Source organism: Homalodisca vitripennis, chromosome 6 (genome assembly GCF_021130785.1).
Source record: "Homalodisca vitripennis isolate AUS2020 chromosome 6, UT_GWSS_2.1, whole genome shotgun sequence".
NCBI classification, from domain to species: domain Eukaryota; kingdom Metazoa; phylum Arthropoda; class Insecta; order Hemiptera; family Cicadellidae; genus Homalodisca; species Homalodisca vitripennis.
The window spans coordinates 31,879,945-31,901,097 of NC_060212.1; the positions used below are offsets into that span (position 1 = coordinate 31,879,945).

The following is a 21,153-nucleotide window of genomic DNA, read 5'->3' on the forward strand; positions in this document are numbered from 1 at the left end:
AGGAAACAGAATGATTTGTGAAAACCAGGTCATGAATCCTCCACCAGAACAATGCCCCAGCTCATAATGCTTTGTCAGTCAAAACATTTTCAGTCAAACACAACATCCCAGTCCTAGATATGTAGTGTACCTACCTGACTTGGCCCCATGTGATGTTTTCCCCTAAAGTCAAGTCAGCTTTAAAAGGAATGAGATTTGAGACTGTTGAAGCAGTATAAGAAAAGTGACAGAAATCATGAGCGAGATTATGGAAAATGATCTACAATATTGCTACTCACAGTGGAAAATTCAAATGGCGGGGTGTCTAAAACTTCAGAAGGGAAGCACATTGAAGAGGATAATATTAAAGTGTAAATATTTGTAAGTAATTTTATTCAGTCTCAGTCCAACCTTGTACATCTACTTTGTAATACTAAATAACAAAGAATAAATCTATAAATGTAAATAAACAGCCTAATTAAAAGTAAAACTTCTGTATTTCAAAGAACTTCGATTACAAGTTTTTTGAATTTTTTGTAGGAGTTTTGGAAGGGGTTCTATCCCCCTCATCTGTTACTAAATTACATCACTGGCCAAAATAAATCTATTTTGTAATACTAAATCTTATGTGGCCTATACAAATTTGTCTTTCAGGTATTTGGAAAATCCAGACAAAATATACATTTTGAATAATAAAGTCAACTTCATGGAAATCATATTATTCTTGGTGCAAAATATTTAGTCATAGATGAAACGGAAGCTCTTTCCTTTAGGCCAAATGTAGTGGCAAAACTAAGGGGGGGATGAGAGGGGTGTGAAACTCCTCCCCAAAGCTCTAAAATATTGTTTTGTTACATGCAAACAGAAATCCAACTTTTTGCAATAGAACAGTTAAATGTTTTACTTTGATTTAGGTGTATCTAACTTATTAAAATTTAGATTTATTCCAATCCCCCCCCCCATTGTTGTAGGCTCTTCAGTCACATTCATGCTCCTCCAAAGTCAAGTCCTAGACACGTCACTGGACAAATGGCTGGTGCCATTAGGAAGTACACAGAAGGGGCATATCACCATTTATATTTAATGGTGGAGAAAGAATCTTTAGCCCCACTTCAATTTGAAATTGAAAGTCCACTGTTATTCCACAGGTATACTCCAGTAACTGTACAAATCTAATTATAATTTATATATTTTTTAAAATATTTACGTGACTATTTTATTTTGTACTTTTATCTTTTTAAATTTTCTGGATTCAGACGTCAGGACATGCTGCATGTGATAAGTACCACCTAGATGTTACAACTAATATCAGTCAGTTTTGGTATCGAGCCATAATTTAGTACCATATATTACTGTGAACTGCAGATTAAGACAATCATTACTCAATAAAACTTTCTCACTCAAGCGAGTCTTTATTTATAGTAGTATTTATTTTTTTATATAACTGGTGGTCTAACAATATAGGGCATCGAGACTTCAGATCTGAGTTAGAGATAGTGCAGGTTTGAATCGCATCTTTGACCTGTATTATTATCGGGTACCATCAACCTTGTACAGTATCATACAACAGCCCTAGTCACATTAAGACTAAAAAAAGAATAGCCTTTCCTTTTTTAATTTTAATTTTATTTGTATAATTCTTCATCAATTCATATTTTGTTAACTTCACTGATATATGGAAGAGGTATACAATATTTTCAGGCCAATTAGACTAACCAAATAGTATTGGAATTGTTTTAATCATCACATAATTTTATACAATTTTAGTTTTCGTATATTGATGTAGATATTTTAGTACATATGTACATAGCATTTTCATGCAAAATTCCATGATATAATAAGACATACTGTGAGACATAACAACTATTTTATTTCTTTTGCATATTTCACTCATACTTTCAAAACTTAAGTGAGAAGCACATCTATTATTGCACCAGATTGAGTATATTTTATTACAGTTTTTACAAAACATTAGTCTATTTCAAACCTTGTTATTAATCAAACATTTTGAAGCCATTTTCTTGTTAAACCCTTATTTTATTGCTTACATTTAATATGTTTGTGGGAGCCCTCATTTTATAAATATTGTTTTCAGTTCCTTCATGTGATTTGGAAGTGTTAATGAAAAATGGTAATATTCTACAATACTTCTAATATAAAAAGACCATTCATTTCGCAGTTTGCAGTACCTCTGATTCTTTCTTAACCTTCACACTGTCATGTCCAGTAGTAGACTTACGAGGGTGTCAGAAAAGAAAAGAAAACCTAATAAAGATACAAGATATTTATTTTGAAAACCTTTTTTTACAACAAGTTCTTTTTTTAACTCTATACACTTCTCCCAGTGATGCTCCCATCTCTGTAACCCGTCCAAATAGTACTTGGCATTTTTCTCTGCAAAATAATTGTTCACGAATGTGATTTCCTCTACATTTGACAAACATTTTTGTCCTGCGAACGCAATTTATAGACGAGGGAACAAAGAGAAGTCGCTTGGGGCTAGATCTGGTGAGTAAGGCAGATGGTTAAGCAGTTCAAACCGTAATTCGTGGATTTTCACCATGCCAACCGCTGAGGTGCGAGACAGTTGTTTTGGTGAAATAGGATTTTATTTTTCTCCAGATGTGGCTGTTTTCCGAAAGTTGTGCCTTCAGCTTGTCAAGTAATGATGCATAATATGGTCCTGTAATGGTTTTTATTTTTGAAGATAATCAATTAAATTAAGAGTCGCTACCACTTTCTCAGCCGAAAAAACAGTTTTTGCTTCTTTTGGAGCTGGTTCTCCCTTTGCAGTCCACTGTTTGGATTGTATTTGTGTTTCGGGCGTATAATTGGGTATCCAAGTTTCATCTACAGTAATTAATCGCCGCCAAAACTATGATTTATTTGGCCTAAACTGCGCCAAAAGAGCATTGGAAATGTTCATTCAAACACATTTTTGGCCTAATGTGAGCAAACATAGCACCCAACGCAAACACAGCTTTCTCATGCCTAAATGTTGATTTATTATGTGACAAACACGTTCATTTTCACATGTTTATAACCTCTGCTATTTCTCTCACTTTAATTCGGCGGTCGTCTAGCACCATTTGATGAACTTTGGTGATGTTTACGTCGGTAGTTACAGGTTTTGGACGTCCCAAACTTTATTGTCTCCCAAGCTCTTACGGCTACATTTAAATTTGGCAGCCCAGAATTTCACTGTGGTAAATGATAGTGCAGAGTCCCTATAGACAGAATTCAACTCATCTTTGATTTGTGAAGGCGTATTACCTTTCAAAAACAAATATTTAATGATAGCCAAAACTCGATTTGGTCATCATTGGTCATTACAGTCAGGACCTTGCACCCAGCGACTACCACCTGCTTCCAGAAATGAAGACCTGGCTTGTGACACAGCACTTTGATGACAATGTGGAACTGTGAGAGAGTGTGACTACCTGGTTGAAGTCTCAGGCGGTAGAATTTTATAACGCTCAAATTCCAAAACTAGTTCACCGCTGTGACAAGTGTCTAAATTTGTATGGTTACTATGTTAAAAAATAGTATTTTAGTGTTACTTTCAAATGTATATAATATAATTTTTTCTTGTACTTTGTTTTTTGTTTATATCAAAACGTAATCAACTTTCTGGGAAGTTTTTTTTATTCAGGTATTCATAAGATGTTCCATCCTATCAAAATTTAAATGGTGAAGTGGTCTGTAAGTATAAGCCTAGGGTTGAAATTTCTTTTTTTATATAAAAAAAATATCCCAACGCTATACCTGACAACTACTCTGCCATTCTTTGTTTGAAGGTTATTTTTGACGATGGAAGGATTGTGAAGGAAACAGGATTTTTCCGGACATTTGCCATCGTTAAGTGAAACAAGAAAACAGTAACACTACGTTTCGAGATCTGCAATCTGATCTCTTCTTCAGGTAAAGAACTAACCTAATACATAATTACAAACTAGGTTAAAATAAACAAATCTTACTAAAGCGTTGTGGCACGCCTGAGTCAGGAATCACAACCTACATGTTGTATGTCAACTTCACTAACACTAAAGACATGCACTTAATAAAAAAACTATACAAAACACCAATCATTAAACTAAACTACGGAATACAGGTCACAAAATGTCTTCACTCGTCTACTAACCATTTACGACTGCGTCCACAACGCTTTAGTAAGATTTGTTTATTTTAACCTAGTTTGTAATTATGTATTAGGTTAGTTCTTTACCTGAAGAAGAGATCAGATTGCAGATCTCGAAACGTAGTGTTACTGTTTTCTTGTTTCACTTAACGATGGCAAATGTCCGGAAAAATCCTGTTTCCTTACTCTGCCATTCCTTACCCCGTGTTAACCGGCAAGATTGTATCTTCAAATATTTTGGTTGGTTTGATGATTTTTCACTCCCAGTTCTTTCGTTTCTACACTATCTATTTCAACAACAAAGTAAGTCATCAAATTGCACAAGCCGATGTTAGAAACTCCTTCTTCCTGTAAACCTCGGGTATCTGCAGTAGTAATTCAGTCTGCTGCTTTTTGGCCAAACTCAGGAATTTGTTAGCACCACAAATGTAAGAGCACACCCACAAATATGGAGATTGAGAATATCGTAAAGTGAGGCATAATGTCAATTCACTCACGCTTATTAACATCTGATAAGAGTCAAAAACGTATCCCGTATAAAGCCACTTAAACAATCATCGAAAGTATCTATACAAAATTCAAAGTTTTCTACAAAAACGATACACAGCTCAAAGTATTCCTACTAATTTAAATACAAAGATTTCTATGGAACACTTAGTTGTTATAGAGACCACCAGAGAGTGTAGTTGAGGGACGAGAGTATTCGGTATGTGATCTTGAAGCAGAAAGTGAGGGCAACATTGTCAAACTTTTTCTCCAATTTACATTTGGCCATTCAAGTATAGAGGACTCAGTATAATTATTACTTTACTCAAAAGGCATTTTGCACCTTCCTCAAATTAATAAAATAGAGTTTTACTGTCACAAAAAATTACATCTTGACATATTTTTTTAATGTCACTAGTTTAAATAAACTGGGTTATTTAAGATAAATGGGTCAAAGTTATCATTTCATTACGTTAGATTTCTAAGAACACAATTTAATTACAAATTAAAGTTAGGACGATATGCACTAGCACAGGCAGCTAAATATTCTGCTTACAAGCAACTTTTGAAACGGATTATATGCGATTGGTTATTTACGAAAAGGCAGTGAATCTGCTGGTATGGTTACAAGACGATGTGGAAATGCTTAATTCCTCTCAAAAGTTGGAGAGCAGTTAGTTAATTTTAAACCATAAGTCAATTTGAAAATGTACTGTATTTGTTTTTTGACTTGTTTATAAAAAAGTGATTGCACCTACAAATTACGTATTTGTTTAAATGTACAAAGCTTAATAATATTACAATTATTATACAAAAATATACAAATATGCAAATATACATTTTATATTTAATGCATATATTTGCATTATATATAAAATATATATTGCAAATATACAAAAATGTTTCCTTAAATATCTCAATTATTATTTTTTCATTTGCTTAACCACATTACAAAATATTCTTTATGAGTTAAAGAGTTTTAGAAGATGTAAGGTGCATCTTTCCACTAGTAAAACACACACACACACACACACACACACACACACACACACACACACACACACACACACACACACACACACACACACACACAAAATAAACCAAAAAAAAATAAAAAAAACTTCTATAAAACTTTTGTTTTTTGTATTTTGGTTTGTTATATTGGTGGTGTGTCTGCCACTTTTTTGTTAAAATCTATCAAAACCTCAAATCTAAATACTGGTGTGTTCCGAATGCTGATTATATATGGTTCCCAGTGAATTATATATTTTTTCATAATAGTTATGAAGCTACTAACAAGGTTACTTATCTTACTATTTTGCAGCTTCATAATTCAGTACATCTCAGCTGGATTCTGGGACATGGTGGTTTTGAGATGACAAACCAGCTAGAAATGGCTCAAAGAAGTACTTTCTTGGACCTGAACCACCAACTGGCTGAAGAAGCTAAGTAAAGCTATAATCTCATTCACTAGTGAACATGGTCATTTCAGGAAAAATTAGTAAACGTTAGGAATTACTATCGAAGATCCTAAGCATCAGTCTAACCTCTCATTTGGGATTGTGAGAGGCTTCAGGTTAAGGTGAGGGACCTATTTGGAACCTCATAGCCAGGTGAAGGATTTGATGTCAGTATTGGTAAGAAATTCTTAGATACTTGGGCACACGAATTCAGGAGACATGATTAAAAAGTATTTGGAATGTTATTGTATTTTATTTTGTGTTATCTTATTCCAAACAAATATCCGACTCCAATATTAGTGTATAACTTTTTGTAATTATTACATAACTACTGCTTTAGTTAACAAACTAAGAACTCAATTCTCATTTTTCAAATCACTATTATAGTCAATTACTTTACTTAAAAACAAACTCCAAAGTAACTTAAGCACAGTTGCCATTAAAACATGCTGCTATATTCTCTTATATTGGGCTGTAAAAAATATGATACATAAAACATTTTTTAACATCATCACTGTAACTTTATACTGAGCGTGTTTGACTAATGCATGAGGGTACTGCACACTAGGGCGTTTGCCGCAGTTAACGTGTTAATCTCGTGTTTGATTTCGTTAGTGGATATAGCATCAAAACCACATGGAAATGATGATAGCATTAAAAAAAACATTTAAAACATTTTGTTTGTCATATTTTTGCTGATGAAGAGATGTTTAAGCCTCCAAATAATGCCAAAAACAGTGAACATTCACCAGAATACGACAAAACGAAACAAAAATGGTGAAGTAGGAGATGACAAAGTTAATTTATCCAACCAAAAAATAGTTGTTAGGTTGAGGTTAAATATAAACATAGTTAAAGCTGGAACTCGAACTTCGTAAATTAAATGTAATCTCAGTGCACATGTATTACTTCATGCTCAGTATAATTAAAATCTGGCATAAATCTGCTACCCAAATAAACGCATAGAAAAGGGTAAAACTGTTGTGTTAACATGGTGTTTTGATGAAACATAATCACCACAGTAATAATTTTGTTTTTATTTGTGGTATTCTAGCTAATTACAGAGCACACTACTATATATATATATATAATATATATATATATCCCAAGTAAGATCTGCAGCTACTGTGCTTTATTTATTTACCTTACTAGTAATAGTTATGCGGCACTCGGATTAACTACAGTGAATAATCGTTTCATCCTGACGTAAGTGATTAGCGTAAAATACGAGTTATAGAAAATCACAATTACATTTTCTGAGTTAAATATTTGCGATAAGATCAGATTATTATTGAATTTGCTTGAATATCAACTTTAAAGAATATATTACACAAAGTCCCAAGTGTTACTCTCATGTACACAAAACGTTTGTGACCCAACACAAAATCAAAATAGATTTTAAATATTATGGCTAACGCATCAAAAACTTGCATCGCTTTTTGTCAGTGTCACCAGCGCTACGCACCCACAAATATCGGCTTCAGACGAATTAAGCCAAATTGACAAAAAATATTTTTAGCCATATAAGTATTTTTGTTGTATATACTTATTTTTCAGCATTCAACGTGTTAATCTTTATACTACAGTATTGAACATTCTAACCATATTTTTATGAAATCAAAAACAAAATATAATAAAGTACAAAGCGGGTGATTTTCGTCTTCAAGAAAATTAATTTTTGATGAGAAACAAATGACTCAAATTGAAAAAGGTCAGTGCATTAAAGATAAAACAATAAAACCAAACAAAATTTATTTGAAACATGCTCCTTAATTCTAATTTAAACATCAAAACAAAAATGACGAAGTATAATGCAGTTAAACTATCAAAAACTGTATGAAATAAGGTTAAACGTCACAAAAAACACCACAAAGTATCATGCTTTCAGTGGAACATTCTAAACAACACAACAAAATAAAGTAAACTTACTATTTCCTAGCAAAAGTATACATTGCAAAAATGCTAAAGTAAGAGACACACCAATACTTAGGTTACACTATCTACGTCAATTGTCAAATAAATACAACCCTAGATTAACTAAGAAAATGTTTAGTTGATGTACAAAGCTAGAGAAAGGGATAATTTATCAGTATTATTAAATTATGAGAAAAAATTAAATAAAAAAACTAACAATCTCACACTCTGTCCATAGTCAGTTCCACATTGAGAAGACAAAAACGTATTTCTGTTTTCAAAACCAATCTGACAATATCTCCTGTAGCAACTACACAAACCATTGAATTTTTGAGTTTTTTTATGAAGAATGATAAAGTAAGGAATTGTTAGAAGTCAGTAGTTTTACTTAAACCGCACAAATAATTTCAATCAGACTGCAAAACATAACTTGCTGGAATCACTATAGTAATTTTTACTTCAGTATTTCAGTTGAACTTCATCCTAACTTGTATAGAAAAATCTCAACATTTGAGAGGTAAATGCTCTTGTAGTGAGTCTCTTAGTAATACCTATCAATTAGTTAAAAAGCTGGTTGTAGTGAAACGACCTTCTGCTTTATCCCATAATCAATATTAAAATTCAGAGCTTTTACACTTTACTTTCGCTCATAGAATTATGGGATATGGCTCTTTTTAAAGATGTGATTAAATTCATTCAAACGTTTTTTCTTCAAGTTTTTTCTTGTGAAGTGTTTCACTTTTTTAATATTTAGGTAACAGAGAACAAAGAAGTTTAAGATTTTTTTCTAAGTAATCGATGAAAACAAAAAAAACTAAAAATTATTTTTACGTGTAATATCTTTAAAATGAAACATCTACCACAAATAATACAGTCAGAAAAAAAAGTAAAAATCAAGACACCTGTCAATACAGCCAGCACTCAAGTAATATCATTGGTACCTCTGATTTTACATAAATATTTTCCAGTCATCAACTAGAATTTTGAAGCGAAAAATAATAATGTAGATATTTAGTAACAAAACTTGTATGACACAAGTAAAAATACTGAAGTTTTATCTTTAGAAGTGGTAATTTCCGATTATTATATTAAGAGTCAAACATTTAAAGCTAGCAGTTCTGATAGACATTACTCTCTGATAGGTAGGAAGTTTGACAAAATACACCACATATGACACCAATTTAACAAGTTTTACCAACTAATAAAAAATGAGCCACACGTGAATAAATTTTAATCTTGGTACCATTTCTTCAGAAAAGAAGTAGCGTGGAACAAAAATGTTGCCTTCTCAATATGGAATTAAAGTAAATATTAAAACATAATTCTACAGCTAATATATCATTATGGTTACATCACAGCCACTGATAATTTTCAAAGACGCCACAAAAGCATGAACATACAATACAGGGTGAATCAAAAGTATGGGTAAACCCAACTAATTTGTTAAAGGCTGCAGCCAGAAAATCCAAAATCAGTATATACTTTATGGGGTGTACACATTTTGGTTCTTACCATAACTTTTCCCCTAACACATTTCCAAATCACAATGCTATTTTAAAATTGGAACCGAAAAAACGTTTTAAAGAAACAGGCAGTCTCAAAGATCCCCCTGAACCGGAAGATTAAATTCAGCTACAAACAATGAAATGTCACTGGATATGTTTTGCAATATGATACAGAGAATGCAAAACTCTCTCTGTTTAAAGAACTTTAAATATTTTCGAAATTTCAGTATGTTGTGTTTGGTACGATAACAAATTTAAATCTTAATTAAGTTAGTTCATCAAATTTCTGAGGACGGCTTTAATGACCAAGTCCAATTTTGCAAGTTAATGATGAAGAATATTGATAATTACACAATTAAATTAAACAACATTGTTTTCTCAGATGAAGTATTCATGTTAAACGACAATGTAAACAAGTACAACTTTTGAAACTGGTCAGAAGTCATTGGTATAGAGCAACATACAAAATATTATATTTAAATAAAATACACCAAAGATGGAACCAATTTGACAGGTTCCATCTGTCCGTTTATAACCACTACCATTTATATTTCTGGTATCCAGAAATTTAAAGGGTTTACTGGGTATTGTTAGAGATCAATTTTTTGGATCCAATTTTACTGAAGGAAACCTAAATTCAACAATTTGCATAGAAATGTTACGGCAACAGATTATTTCAGCTGATTCTCGCAAGATGGTCGTACCTCTTAAGTCTACACTATCGGCACATATTTAAACAACACCTTCCCCAATCGCTGGATAGGTAGAAGACGAGCTATTGGGTGGTCTACAAGGTCCATAAACAATTTGAGAAACCGAATCGGGGAAGTTCAAAGTGTTCCACATGAATCCATCTTACTCACCATTTCAGGATTTTACAACAGGTAAGCAAATTGTCAGATTTCAAAGACAGGCATGCAGTTTGAACATCTGTGATAAAACACTGAGGTTAGTGAATCCAATGAATTTTGACTTAATATTTCAAAACGTAAAACCTATTTATTATACACTGTTCATTTCTTTCATAAAGCCCTTAACAAAAGGTGCAACTCAACGGAGGTTTACATGCAGAATTTCTAATTTTTATCCCGAAAACTACCGAAATTTTGGTAGGAACCAAAAAGTACAATTAATACCCAACAACTGTATACTGAGTTTGGATTACTTTTGATTCACCCTGTATAACAAGCTTAAATCGATGTTCAAGTGGTAATTGTTTTAAATCATGTGTCACAACCGTAGTTCAGTCCATTCATTAGATCATTTATTCTTACATTATGTTACACATTCTTACAACTAAACCTAAAACACACATTTCTCACAATTTAGGTTTAGGCCTACTTTTTAAAATAGACATTATTTAAGAACAGTATCATCACCACGATTATGCTATAACATCACTTTGAATTCTGACTAATAATGGATTAAAGATATTCAGCATAATTTTCTGTTCGAAGAAAGTAGACTGCTTATTTAAAAGAAACACTTCAGTCACTTTTGAAGAGAATTTCAGCTATTTCCGAATATTTCGAACGGTCTTTTAAAATAATTACAATGCGTTATTCAGTTAATGCACTAATTTTAAGAATTCAATAACACGTAAAACTTTGCATTCGTAATTAGCCACAAAATTTTAAGCGTAGAGCAATGCTAAGGGCACTGTACAAACAATACTGACGTCTAGAAAGCGGTCATGAAACTATTAAAGCACAAAGAACGTAAGGAACTCGTAACACCTGATAAGCAATGCTATAAATATGAGTGCTGAAAATGTTGCAGCTACAGCTCAAAATTACATCACTACGCAGAACATAATGTAACAAAACTAGAATATACATTATGTCAGCAGAGCCTGTTTTAACCTCACCATGAACATAATGATATATTGCAGATCATTAAAAGCTACGCACTCCTACTGTTGATTCCCTAAAAATACTGAGAAAAGAAATTATTGCCAGTTGAAGGTTTAAAACTGTAAAAACTATAGCCAACGTTATTTATTAAAGCAATGTTTTCATTAATAAATCACTCTTAGTAATTGTATCCACAGCCATTGTTCTTAATATATTAAGTATCAAACATACACTACATTAAACATATTATATACATTAAAAGATCAATTGGTTAAACGCTCTAGTTATTTAACCCTTTGAGTCCTGTGGGCGCACTACCTGTGATACCCTTCCTCATACGGATATTTTCACTCAAAATAGTAGTTTAGCATTATAAGCAATTTATTCTTTGCCACTGCCACTTTGAAGTCTGTAAAATCCAAATATTTATTTTCAGAAAGATATTCCACTAAATATCTTCATTGAGAACTTGTTTTCAAAATGACAAAATAACATTTTGTTTGCAACTGGTGAACGCTTCAAAATATCGAATATCAGACAGTGACCGTGTAGACAGTGAGAAACCAAATACATACAAAAAAAATGTCAAACACATCATGATAAATTGCTAATCTAACACACTCCAATATTCTACAGAGTGTTAAATCTATGCTGGTTTTACAGATAGATTAAATCACAATGCACCGGGGGCATCCACAGGACTCAAGATAACCCTTTTAGGACCAACTATTGATATTTTGATACTTTTTGGTTTTAGGTTTTAATCATATTATTATTAACTTATATTCAATCAAACCTATAGTTAGTTTTAAATTGGTAAATGTTTTTGAATTATGCAACGATTTTATGCACAACAGTATTGATGATAAAAAAGCGTAGGTTAGAACGCAACTCGTAGTACTTATTTTCGGGAGATACCAATCAGCGCAGATGTCATAACTAAATATCTGATGGCTAGTTTTGAATTTGTTTAAATTAATTCGTGTATTTACAATGAATTACTGTGGGTTTGAAAAGGAAATAATTCCATGTATGTGCTAATGCTCCATCACTAGCTGGCAGACATCATGTGGAATTTGTTCTCATTACTGTGTAGTTGTGTTGTGTGTTTACACTGTATTACCATATCTCAAAATGCCTAAGACATCTGAATGCAAAGAAAAAGTCACACACAGCCATTTTGATGTCAGGTTGTTTCTCCGTTCAGTGGCCATTCAGCCGTGGTAATGAGAGGTTACTGTCGCTCTTGTTGTTTAACAATAGCAGTTTAAAATGTGTTGACGCAATTGAAAATCCCGCGAGATGTGAAGTGCAGTCGGTAATCCGGTTTTTGTTGACTAAGCACAATAAACCAGTTGAGATTTAATTCCAATTCTGTGAAGTTTATAGGAATGATGTGATTGGCCGAAAAAGGCCAAACTATGTGCATGATGATGAACAAAGTGGACGGCCAAGCTTTGTGACCAATGAAATTGTTTCTAAAATCAATGAGAAGATTAAAGAAGACTGCAGATTCACAATAATAAAACTCTCACTTAGTTTTCCTCAAATTTCAAGGAATTTGTTAAACAAAAATTGTTACGAAGTTATCATAAATGCACGTGTAATCATATACATGTGCAAGATAAGTACTGAAAATCTTAACAGAAATCCATAAAAATCAGCAAATGGCTGCTTCATTGACATTTTTAGATACTTAAAAAAAGATCACAACTCGCTGTTTGATTGAATCATTACAGGAGACGAGACTTGGGTAAAACAAAAATTGTAAAATCACGACCATGTGAATTGTGGCACATCGCATTGATTACGACGTGGAACTGCGGAAGGATGTGACTACCTGGTTGAAGTCTCAGGTAGCAGAATTTTATAACGTTAGAATGTCAAAACTAGTTCACCACTATGACAAGTGCCTCTGATGAAAAATAATATTCTAGTGTCACTTGTAAATGTATATAATACAAACTTTGTTCTATACTTTGTTTTTTGTTTATACAAAAACGTAATATATTTTCTGGATAGCCCTTATATATGCATACATATATAAAAAATTTCAAATTTGTATAAACAAAGTATTAAAATGTCATGAAGAAAAATGCTTTTGTGTTTTTATAAACAAACCAGTTTGTTTCCCAGTTTCAACAAATTTACAATGTTTGATCAATCATTTTAGTAATAATTGGACAAACGCTTTAGAATGAAAAAAACTTGTAGTCCTAAAAGGGTTATAAACATATGTTTATCTTGAAACATTCTATCATGCACATTGCTCACAAGCTATTTTCATTTCATTCACATTTACATATTTACAAAAATAAACAGCAAGCTAAACAATAACAAGGTTAAATAAACTAAATACAATTTCTAGCAACAAAAGCGAGCTATAACGAATGTTGCGTTAAATTTATCTTCATGAGTTTACTTTAATAAAACTAAAAAATATTAACAAGAAATAAAAAATTAAAATGTGTCATACTTTAACACAAGGAAATGATTGAACTATACAAACATTGACTACAGAAACAAATAAAATACAATCTATCCCTAAAATCAATCTAAAAATTGGTAAAAAATTATTCCAAGTGAAAATCTACTAAAAAGGAAACTAAATACTGTTAGGTTAAAAAAAAAAAAACACTCGCCTCATGGCAGTCCCTAACTATGTTTTCCTAATAAAATAAATATATTTTAGTGACAAATTTATGTAGATGTAGCACTGACTGTGCAATAATACATTAGAATTGCGAGTCCTAGTGCAATCAGCGACAAACAGGTTTCCTAAGGAACACAGAAACCGGTTAATAAAGCGAATAATGAAGCATGCAGCACTAAGAAACAAAATTAAAATGTTTCAAAATGTAATAACTATAGAATTAATAAAGTTAACGTTTTTGATAGTAAAAAAGATAGAAGAAAATCTATTTTATCTATCAGGTCCCGGAACACAAACATATACGAGGATCTTATCAAACAAGACAAAGGGGAGATTCTGTTCCGTAAAATGTTGCAAGTACTAATAAACAAAGCATTCGAAATTGGACCTACAAAATCTTTAACTGAAACCAAAATCCGACACACAGCCTTTGCCTTAATACCCCATATCTAGGTAAAGGTTAAGAGGTCATCTCTAACACTTAATCTAAGGATCAAGGGTTTTTGAGTCGACTGCCACATTGTCAGCATGCTTGCTAGTACAGCACTAATCCATCCCAGTAGAAGCCAAGCTATACGTTACCAGACTGTGCAATAATGCAAAAGTATGACTATAGTTCATAAAAATACCTTGTTAATAATTTAATATATAATAGTTTCCAAAGATGTTAGGGAATTCAGCGCGACATACGTTGAGCGAGTATTTCAAAATCCAGCCAAATACAAAAAGTTTAAATTTCCATAAAAATAAATTTAACTATTAAGTAAAGTTTATAATGTATCCATTCACTTGATCTTGATTGGAAATCAACCACGGATGACACTTCAAATCTTCAGTTGCTATTTTAAAAGATAAAGTGTTGTTTTTAAATTAAACATATTCTATTTTATTTTACACATGGGTAAACACATTCAGGTTCTTCCGCAAAGTTATGAATTATTGTTAGTATAGTTAGTGTTTGTTCTCTACGAACACAGTTTCACACGATTAGTTTCTGCCAAATCATCACAATTAAACTCTCAAAAAACTGTAGACTATAATTGATATTACCCCTTTGCGCTCAAAAGGCCAGCAGAACTGGCCACACCCTGGTTGCAGACAGCTTGCGGTAGTTTAGTATATTTTAAACTATATTGACGAGTCACCTGTTCATTGTAGATCTTATCTATTACAATTATGTAACAATAAATTTCTGATTCTGATTCTGTTTGTCCTCACAGCTCGTATAGCCAGTAAAAATGGCCGTTCTACTTTAATTTACAGCTCGGCGGCCATATTTGTTATTTGCCTCCTCAGATCGGAATTACTGTTCAATTTCCTCTGCGTTATTTGCATAGTACTTTAAAATGTAGAAGGAATGAAAATTAATTTTTAATGAACCTTTCTAATGCAAAGATAAACATACATTTGGGAAATTGAACTCATATGTATAGTGTTAACAAAGATATGTAAATACAATGTTATAAAAGTATGCATTTACAGTTATGTTATACTCAGACATGAATTATTTTACATTTTTTAAGTCTTTATAGTTTTTTACGGAATAAAACATATTTATGTATAGTCAAGATTTTTTCTTGACTTTCTAGAAGGTGAAGGTTAAACACATCTTCTAGTAAAATTTTCTAGGTTTCTATCCATTCAGTGTGTAGGCCCACTAGACGTCATTCGTCTTATTTGCACAGTCAATGTTTAGAGAAGAATTATAGGCTAATTTAAAATTTACTGCTTTACTTAAAAATTACTTTAAAATAAAGCAGCTCGATAGGTTCCAGCACTCACCTATATTAATAAAACAAAGAGAATATTAGAAAATAACTGCTATGTTTAGTTGCCAGTGGTGCTGGCCTTACAAGCTATGGACGTATTATATCTTGTCCAGTACAGCTGGACATGCGAGCTGAGATTAACATTAGAGCAAAGATTAATCCACGCTTCCGACAAAATAGCAGTGGCTAGTAAAGCTGGCCATACAAGCTCCAAGGACAAATTACAAATACTGCCTTCGAGTGCATAGGGTTAATACAATTTAAACCTTTAATAAAAGACAATATTCTTTAATCACGGTCTGTATCATCCATATTTTTATAATCATTATCCATTCTTGCATCATGACCAATGTCACTCACCTGCTTTTCTGCGTCCGCCCGTATCTTGAGCTGGTGTATCTCATGGTCCAGCTTGCTCTGCCAGCGCTGACGTTCTTCTGCTACTGCGCGGTCACGCTCCTGCACCAGCTCGGCCCGCACCTGCGCCACCACCTCCTCGCTCTCCAGGCTCATTCTCTGGTGCTGCACAAAAACACTCCTGTGATTATTGTGCTTTACAAAATCAAATTTACGTCCAATACTGGAACTACATTGTTGGCCGCTTTAAACAAATGAAACGTATTTGGGAAAGGCCTAATTTATAATACGTATTCTTAATGTTTAGATCATAGTTAGTTCTTTCTATCACCACCTTCAAAAAGAAGGTGGTGAACATTGAGAGTAAAATTATGCTTCCCCAACTTTAGTCGTCTACCATCCACAGCAAGTTGCTCCTTTACTTATATTTAGAATTTAGATTGTGATGCTTTATATTAGCTTAGTCTTTTATTTATTTATTTATATTCTGTTGTACATTATCATAGAGATAAGAACAAGCGTCATGGAAGTCTAGTATGGAATATTTTGTCAAGTTAATATAAAACAGTTAGACTATCATTGTTATTGGTCCATTCATAATATTCTTTGTTTATGTAACATAATTGTCACATATAAAATTTTATCTTTGTTCAACCTGCAATGGGTTATGCATTTGCATGCTTAATGATATTGATATATGATATATTATAACTTGATAATATACAATACAAATCAATATATAACTTATAAACCAAGTTTAACTCTAGAAGTGGCAGGCACCAGATATACGGTGCTGTCGGCCCGATTACATTGTGTTGCATTGCGTAATTTTTTGAATTAGTAAATATTATCTGATTGTGATAAAAATCATATGTTTGCAAAGAGGCAGAATCTTACTTTACATCAATAATATATTTTATTAGATTTTATACTATTTTTAGATTATTTTACAGGTATAATAAAATAGTATCACAAAGGTATATAAAAATGGCCTACTTTGCATTTTTTTGAAAGTATTATTAGATATGGTTTAATAATTTGGGGTAATGGTACAGGCATTGATCAGGTGCTAGTAATCCAAAAGAAGGCTGTGAGAATTTTAGCGGATGCACCTGTGTTAGATCATTGTAAACCTTTGTTTGTAAATATTGGTGTTTTAACTGTTATAAATCTGTATATTTATGAGGTATTAGTAGATGTAAGAAAAAAGTCACACATGGTTTTGAAAAGAAATGATGTTCATCACTATAATACAAGAAATAAAGATAAGTTAAATGTAGATAGAGCTAGATTAGGTAAAACCATGAATTACCATACAACCTTAGGCATTAAAATGTTCAATTTGTTACCTTATGCTGTTCAAACTTTACCATGTCAAGTTTTTAATAATAAATTGTATTCTTGGCTAAAAAATAGACCTTTCTATAATATTAATGAATATTTTAGCTGTGAGATCGTTCATAAGGATTTGTAACTTTAGATTAGGCTAGTAATTTAAGCCTTAATATTTGACGAAGCCTATTGTAATTTTATTGAAAATTATTAATGGCCAATAAATTGTCTATTGTCTATTGTCTATTGTCTATAAAGAAACAGTTGTGCATCAAACATCCTGGCCTGCCCCAGCAGTTGTGATTGACGTCGGTAGTTATTGCACAACATTTGTTCACTTTCTTTTTTGTTCCAAGTGCATAGTTTGGAGTTTATTTCAGCTAGTTATTAATCATAAGCTAAATAACAGTTTATAATACATATTTTCGTAAATAATTTGTGATAAAATGAGTAATGACTTTAGAGATAGATTAAATGGCTTGAGAGAACTGCTAGTGGATGAACCTGTTTTAAGTGATGAGAGGAATCTGACTTTAATATTGATTATCAAAGTGATTTTGTTGATAGTTTAACTGATTTTTCCTCTGATAGTGAAGATCATTATCATCCTAATAGTGACGAAATTGATGAGTGGAGCCATGAGCACAACACTGACTTGGACGATGAGCTCCAATCTTCCTGTAGGCCTACAATACAAACAGGTCCTAGTCAGTACAAGATCTTCTCTTAGGTCATTTGATATTCCTGGACTGAGTTGTAAGAGCTGACCCCCAATTTTCTGATACTGTTCCCACAGCTCCTACACAGTTGTCTGTTTTCCCCCCAGAGTCTGAAAAGCAAATACCCTTTTGGGTTAGGGAAAATAGAACTGGTCCTCAAAAATGTCCAATGAGATCAATAAACTAATAACCAATTTTTTACTCAAACAATTTGCAGACTAATAACATGAGAAACTAATATTTATGCAAAACAGGTTATTGAAAAGGCTAGAAATTAAAACAGAATCAAAGGGCAAAGTAGGCTAAATAAATGAACGGATGTTACTGTGAATGAGATCAAGAAATACATTTCTCTTGTGATAAATATGAGTTTGCCTTTCTATAATAATATTATACATTATTGGGATACAAACCAAAGCCAACATGTAACGGTTTTTTTGTAAAAGTAATGAGTCTTCACAGTTTCTACAGTATCAATGCTATGCTTCACTGCTAAACTCAACAGAAAAACCCAAAGTAAGCGAGGCTGGCCATGACTCATGGCACAAAGTTAGGCCATAGATAGATGAACTACAACCAATATTTTGTACCTTACCGAAACATCTGTATAGATGAGAGTCTAATAGATATAAAAAACAGGATTGTCTAGTTGCAATACATGCCTAATAAAAGACACTGTAGTTTAGGACTCAGAAAATTTGAGGTAAGCGATACTAACACAAGCTACGTCATGCATTCTGATCTGTATTGTGGGAGTTATTTTCTATCAGATAGCACTGACCCTTTGGCACAGAAAGTAGTTTATCTTTTTGAAAAATCCAATCTTCTGGACAGAGATTATCACCTATTCACTGATAATTGGTATTCAGAGATTTCCTTGGCCGAAACACTATTCTAAAGGAAAACCTATCTCACCTGAACTATAAAATAAAGAGTTTCTGAGGAATTGTCAAAATCTTTAACAAACATTTAAAACCAACAGAAATTGTATATTTTAGAAAAGGTATTTTGTTATTTGTAGCCTTCTGAGAAGAAACCAAGGAAACCAGTATACTGTTTATCTATTGCTGTACATGTTGAAAATAAAATAGTAAAATATGTTGATAATAAATACCACATAATTAACAGTGGTATTAATGAAACCAGTAGTCTTGAAAATAATATTAGATTGAAGTTAGTACTTTCTATGCGAATGTTTGTGCTTCGCCATATGTCAGCTGCAAGGCAGTAAACAAACCGACAATCACTAAATGTTCACCCCGTAACTTGCGGAGTTGTATAAATATGTCTTGTAAGAATATCATGTAGTATATTACGCAATATGGTTGGGACTTGTTTTAGTTTTTTTCAAATTTTACAATACATCATATACAGTGTGTTCAAAATTGTATGTACACTGAAAGGATCTTGAAAACTATAAGAGATACAGCAATAGACAAGCCAAAACTATAAGATTAAATGGACAAGGACAATAGACAAATATTTATTGTACAATAAGTTTTCTGATATCACAATGTAAAAAAAAAAAACTGGTACAAAGTCAATTATTAAAACTACATAACTAATGCTTATTCTAAAACATTACTCTTGATACCTATTTTATTGATATAAAAACGTTATAAAACATAAAAAAACATTGATTAAATCTAAGGCTTAAACCCATTTAAAATTTTTAAAATATATACTTCTATTATTTGTTTTTATCATAAACTATCTTCAAAGAAGTCATTTACATCATAATTTGTTTTAAGACAAAAAACTTCTTTTATTAAAGAATTTCTAAATGTTTTTAAAATTCAGAAAAAGAAATTTTTTTTATACGATTGTTGAATATTAATACAATTTCAAACCTAGATAAAGAGGACTAGTTTCATTTTTTTTATGTGCTGGATATTGAAACAAATTACAATTTTTTGTGAGATATCTATTATTAAATTTGTATTTTTCAAATTGATCAGGATTCTTATGTACTAATTTAAGCATTTCAAAAATATACATACATGGCAAAGTAAGGATGTTACATGTTCTTAATAACGGTTTACATGTTGTTCTTGAATTGCAATGACCTATTGTTATAATAATTGATTTTTGACTATTAAAAAGTTTTTTCCACATCTGAGCAATTAAAAGTAAAGAATGTCTTATTTTACCAGGCGAAGTTAGGAATAAGAAGCCCTCTTTAACACTTAACCTGGGGAATTACATCACTAAGTAATTCCACAACTCAACATTATGGGCATAATACACAGCTATACCAACTTCCAAAGATGTTATTCTAACTAGTATACTCAAAACATACCTGTTTCTTAATTAATAATGTTTCTGAAATAATAAACTAAGTTTCTTAATTAATATATTGATGTAGTCAGAAAAATTTAATTTAGTGTCGAAAAGTATGCCTAAACATTTTACTACTTATGTATTAGTTTTATCTCGATTTAACAACAGACCGTGAGTAAGGAAAATTTTGTTAAGTTTTTCAATAACATTTTTGGTGACAGTTCAGTCACTTAAAATTGTTTGTCTAATTAGAGCAGTTGTACTGTCTGCATATAAAAAGAAACTACAAACTTCTTTAGGGAGGTAATTTGGCAAATCATTGACATAGACATTGAATAATAATGGGCCTAAGATTGACCCTTGGGTACAACATATTTTACATCTGCCCAATTAGAACAATATTTTCCTGATTTATTAGTAATAACTGTCCTCTGTTTACAATGAAACAAATAAGAAAGTAATACTGTACGAGCTGTACCTTTGACACCCATTCTTTTCAGCTTTGTCAGCAACAGTGTATGGTTAACACAGTCCAAAGCCTTAGATAAGTCACAGAACACCCCTGCAGTGTAACTTGACATATCCAAGGTCTCAATGGTACTGTTTATAAAAGATAAGAGAACTGCTTATGTAATAAAATTGTTTCTAAAACCATACTGATCTTAACATAATTTGTAATTAGATTCTAAAAATTTTAAAAAAGTCTAC

General features: G+C 32.0%; 1 protein-coding gene across 5 annotated transcripts in view; it reads right to left on the reverse strand.

Annotated features, from left to right (window-relative positions):
- LOC124364211 (RB1-inducible coiled-coil protein 1-like) overlaps positions 1–21,153 on the reverse strand; it is an 86,442-nt gene that overhangs the window by 24,814 nt on the left and 40,475 nt on the right. For all 5 annotated transcript variants that reach the window (XR_006922589.1, XM_046819525.1, XM_046819526.1 and 2 more), the window contains exon 16: positions 16,118–16,279. Coding sequence is in view for 4 of the 5 variants with exons in the window: in XM_046819525.1 (XP_046675481.1) it covers positions 16,118–16,279 (162 nt within the window). In the remaining variant the exon portion in view is untranslated. The remainder of the gene's footprint in view (positions 1–16,117; positions 16,280–21,153) is intronic.